General features: G+C 36.3%; 1 protein-coding gene across 1 annotated transcript; it reads left to right on the top strand.

Moving 5' to 3' along the window:
* Positions 1–1,149: 1,149 nt before the first annotated feature.
* LOC130966090 (uncharacterized mitochondrial protein AtMg00860-like) lies at positions 1,150–1,551 on the top strand. Its single transcript, XM_057890851.1, has one exon. It carries the CDS (start codon positions 1,150–1,152, stop codon positions 1,549–1,551), a length of 402 nt encoding a protein of 133 aa, XP_057746834.1.
* Positions 1,552–5,233: the final 3,682 nt, after the last annotated feature.

The following is a 5,233-nucleotide window of genomic DNA, read 5'->3' as shown; positions in this document are numbered from 1 at the left end:
ATTTTTACACCAAACTTTAGGATAATGCTTATCCTAACCCTATGGCTCCCTAGGCTCATCATTACCATCAATGTTTTCTTCCAAGAAAAGTTAGAATTTTGAAATTTCATGAGAGAAAATGGAAGAACTTCCATGAAAGCCAGCACAAGGGATAGATAGGACGCGACAACAAGGACGTGTGTTTGCTATGACTGCTGATGATGCTATGAAATCAGACTCCCTATACCAAGGTCAGTGTTATGTCAAATCTCGACTCTTAACTGTACTGTATGACTTTGGTGCATCCCATTCTTTTATTCTTGTGACTGTTGCACATGAGTTAGGATTAGATTTTATTGTATTAAAGTATGATCTGATTGTCCATACACCTATATCTCAGAATGCCTTGACTAGTCAAGTGTGTCAACAGGTATCTTTTGTTAGTGAGGCTAGGACTTTTATACATGACTTGGTCTGTTTGCCTTTGTGTGGTTTAGATATTATCTTAGGTCTAGATTGGTTGTCTAAGCATCATGTCCTTAATTGTTTTAAACGAACTGCTATATTCCTAATATTTGGCATGCATACCAAGCCAGTTGAGTCTTGTACCTTCTTTTTGAATTCCCTAAGAGTTACCTCTAGTAGTAGTAGGTTAAAGGGTGACGTTCTATTATCAGCTAGCTCAGAGAGTAGTGAATAAGACTTGGAGCAAATTCGAGTAGTGAAGGAGTTTCCCTTATGTTTTCTTGGATGACATACCCAAATTTCCACCCCAGAGAAAGATAGAGTTTAGTATTGACTTGATGCCTGGAGTCAAACCAATTTTTATAGCACCGAATCGGATGTCACTGCTGGAACTGGCAGAGTTAAAGAAACAGTTAGATGAGTTATTGAGAATGAAGTTTATTTGTCCAAGTGTATCACTGTGGGATTCTCATGTGTTACTGGTAATGAAGAAGGATGGTGGGAGTAGATTGTGTGTAGATTATTGGCAACTAAACAAGATTGCAATCAAGAATGAGTTTTCACTACTGAGGATAGATGATCTAATGGACCAGCTAAGAGGTGCAACAGTATTCTCTAAGATTGATTTACGGTCTGGTTACCATCAAATTCGAGTGAAGGACTCAAATATAGCTAAGACTGCCTTTCAAACAAGATACTAAGAGCATGGAAGCTGTATGTAAAACTGTCAAGTGTGAGTTTTGTGCGGCAGAAGTGGCATTCGTAGGACGTGTGATCACGCGAGACACTATAACCATAGATCCTTCAAAGATCAAGGCAGTAGTACAATGGAAACAACCCATGACAGTTACGGAGGTTCGTAGTTTTTTGGGGTTGGCAGGATACTATTGGCGGTTTGTTAAAGGCTTTTCGCAGATAGCTTTACCTTTGACTCATCTTACACGGAAGGAAGTTCCTTTTGAATGGGCAGAAAAGTGTGAAAAAAGTTTTGAAACTTTAAAGGAAAAGTTGATGACGGCGCCAGTTTTGGTGTTACCAGACCCACGGGAACCTTTTGAGATGTACTATGATGCTTATTTTAAGGGATATTCTAGTGGCTGGGGATGAAGAAGGATGTAACAACGTATGTTTCGAAGTGTCTCTCTTGCCAGAAGATTAATGTGGAAGACAAGAAACCACCAGGAACCTTACAACCACTGGATATACCACAATAGAAGTGGGAAGAGATCAGGATGAATTTTGTTACTAGATTACCAAGGACTTCTGTAGGGCATGATGCAATTTGGGTAATTGTAGATCAGTTGAGAAAATAAGCAATTTTTCTACCAGTTAAAGTTAGCTATACTGTGGAAAAACTCGCCTGGTCATACATTCAGGAGATAATATGACTGCACGGGATACCCTCATCAATTGTATCAGACAGGGATTCCAGGTTTACTTCTAGATTTTGGGGAGCCCTACAGAAAGATTTTGAAAAAAAAATTGTATTTGAGTACAGTATATCACCCATAGACTGATGGGCAGACAAAACGGACGATTCGTACCTTGGAAGATATGTTGTCTTTTTGTGTGATGGATCAGCAAGGCAACTGGGACAAATATTTTCCGTTAATTGAGTTTGCTTATAACAACAGTTATCAACAAAGTATCTGAATGGTACCGTATGAAGCCCTCTACTGGAGAAAGTGCAAGTCACCGTTATGTTGGTATGACAAGGAGGAAGGTAGGATTTTGAGACCAGAGTTAGTACAAGAGACTACTGAATGGATTAAGCACATTCGAGAGAAGATTCAAGCTGCTCAAAAGTCAACAGAAGAGCTATGCATATATTAGGCGTAGGCCCTTAGAATTTAGCGAGGGTGACCATATTTTCTTAAGAATGACAGCTACGGCAGGGATAGGTAGAGCCCTTAGAACTAAGAAATTGAGTCCATGATAGTCCTCCCTCCTTATTTGTCCAACCTTCATGGTGAATTTCATGATTCACAACTCAAGAAATATAATCCCGACGAAAGCCACATTTTACAACCAAAAACAGTACAGCTGCGAACCGACTTAACATACCAAACTTTACCAGCAGGGATTGTGAAACGAAGTGAGAAACAGCTGAGAGGGAAGACAACACCATTTGTTAAGGTAGCATGGGGACAAACTAGAACTGAAGAGTACACATGGGAACTGGAAGACAAGATGGGGACAGATTATCCGTTTCTCTTTTCAGGTAATTGAAATTTTGAGGAAAAAAATTTCTTTTAGGAGGGTAGAATGCAATGGCCTAGCCCCGAAGAAACGACGCTTTTCGGGATCAAGCGAATTTTTATGGAATTTCTAAATTTTAGTGCATATAAGCACCTCCACTACACATGTGTTGTGTCATCAAGCTGCTGAGTCAGCAGCTTGACTACACCAGACACCTCTCCTGACCTAAGTAGACACGTCGCAAAAGTTGCATTTTTGAGCCACTTCGAGTTCAAATTTCAAAATTCTGATTTTCGTGGTTAGTCTTTATGTGACGAGCTGGTCTCGAATTTCGAGAAAAAATTATATTAATATAATATTTATATATTATTATTTTATTCAGAATATTATATTATTATTTTCTCTGTTGTGGTTAATGTTGATCTATATTTAGTAATGTAAAAACTGAGCTAGAAATATACCGATAATGGATAATACCAGCATTCTTAGATGAACTTAGCAACGCTAATACTTCATCTTATATCTTTTATCCTCATGATTATCATGTTACTAGTATCATTTATACTTGTAAAGCTCATGCTTATCCTTTAGTAGTGTAATCTGATGAATCTAGTTTAGTAATTATCTTCAGAATGATATTTTATTATTAAATTCTGATGACTCAATACCCTATGACACGTGGCTCTCTCCGGGATAGCCACCACATGTTTTCTTTCTTGCTCTCCAAGAAAATATTTCTTAAGGGAAAAGTAAGAAACACTTGTATCCTAATACATCTAGCTTTAGTAATTAACCTTTCTTGAGATATTTTTACACCAAACTTTAGGATAATGCTTATCCTAACTCCACGGCTCCCAAGGCTCATCATTACCATCAATGTTTTCTTCTAAGACAAGTTAGAATTTTAAAATTTCATGAGAGAAAATGGAAGAAGATAAATGCTATGCAGATTAAAGAAGAAAATGAAGAAGAATAGGAAGAAGATAAATGAAATGCAGATCGAAGAAGAAAATGAAGAAGAACGAAGAGAGCTTATTACGTTGAAGATAAATACAATGCAGATCCAAGAAGGTGTACGTTAAGGAAGAAGCTTTACGTAATTACGTTAATAGGAGGCGCGTGTATGAAAAATAACTTGAAGTGGGGGAGGTGCGTGAATGAAAAATAACTTGGTTGACTTGGTTAGGGTTATTGCATGGATGTGGAGCATTATTGTAACTATTTATTGTATATCTATATGTAGATTAAATTCATGTAAGTGGAGAATGTCCTATATTTCTTAGAAAATATATTATGTCTATATCTCACACTAGGATAGCACTTCGATATGAAGTTGTTGAGTTTGATAACTCTCCTGTCTTACTGTGGGTTCCTGCACCCAACAATTCTCTTGTACATCAGAGATATGTTTTTATTCTTACATAATATCTTTGAACTATCTCAGAACTTGGATAGGTTTTCATATTAAGTTGTTAAGTTTGCAAACTTCTCAACAACTTGGTTAAAGTTGTGAGTCTTTGCACTTAACAGTTTTCATTGTAACCTAATCTAGTAATGATCTCTAGTTTTGAGAAGGCTTAAAAGAAAGAATATCTAATATTCTTATGTTTGTCTACGCCCTGAGTCTTAATTGAGAAAATCATTAGAATATCTAAGGTTCTTAAATTGGTGGGGTATTCAATCTGAGTTAAGGATTAGCCTAAAAAGACTTGAGGCAATAATATTTAAGGTTCTTAGATCGGTGAAGAGCTAGTTTGAGTCTTGTCTGAGAAGGTCAAGAGAACATCTAAGTTTTTTAAGCTAGTGGGATATTCAATCTAAGTCAAGGTTTAGTTTTTAAAGTTGAAAATTACATTTGGTAGAGATCGCTAATTAAAACTAAAACTTTGCTGAAATTTCTAAAAAATTTAAAACAGATGTCTGGGTTGTTTTATTTTAATATATGCTTGCAATTGTTTAAACTATGAAAAGTGAAAAAAAAAATAGTCGAAGTCTTTGAATTAAGAAAAAATTCTACTGATTTTTTTTAAATTGTTTAAAGACATGTTTGGTTGGTAAAAGTTGAAAATTACATTTAGTGGAGGTCGCTGATTATAGCCGAAACTCTATCAAAATTTAGAAAATTTTAATAATTAAGTAGTGTTATTGGTTGGATTCTAGGTCATTTATGGAAAAATATTCCAAGTCATCATTTGGGGATGTACGATAGGAAAAATGGACAATGGGGAGAATAAAACCTGAGTTTTGATGGGGTTGATCAGTTCATTACGTATGTGTTCAACGTAGTACCATGCTCATAGGTTTTAAGGGATATTTAGGTGTCTATGCTATAAGTGTCGACTGGCTAAATGGCTAAGGGTTTCGTTTATAACTTTGCACTATTATCATAATGGGTTCAAAGATGGGTATTGGGTATGGACTGAACTCGAAAAAGTTGATGAGCAGTAAATCAGTCGGTCTGCACCTATTGCCAATAGAGCTAAGGATCGGACAAAGAGGGTGAATTTGGTTAGAAAAGAAAATATAGAAGATGTGAATTGGGAGGGTAACCATATCAGAGAAGATACAATGAGAAGGTATTTTATGTAGT

Source organism: Arachis stenosperma, chromosome 3 (assembly GCF_014773155.1).
Source record: "Arachis stenosperma cultivar V10309 chromosome 3, arast.V10309.gnm1.PFL2, whole genome shotgun sequence".
Lineage (NCBI taxonomy): Eukaryota > Viridiplantae > Streptophyta > Magnoliopsida > Fabales > Fabaceae > Arachis > Arachis stenosperma.
This window is presented reverse-complemented; position numbering and strand designations above follow the sequence as displayed.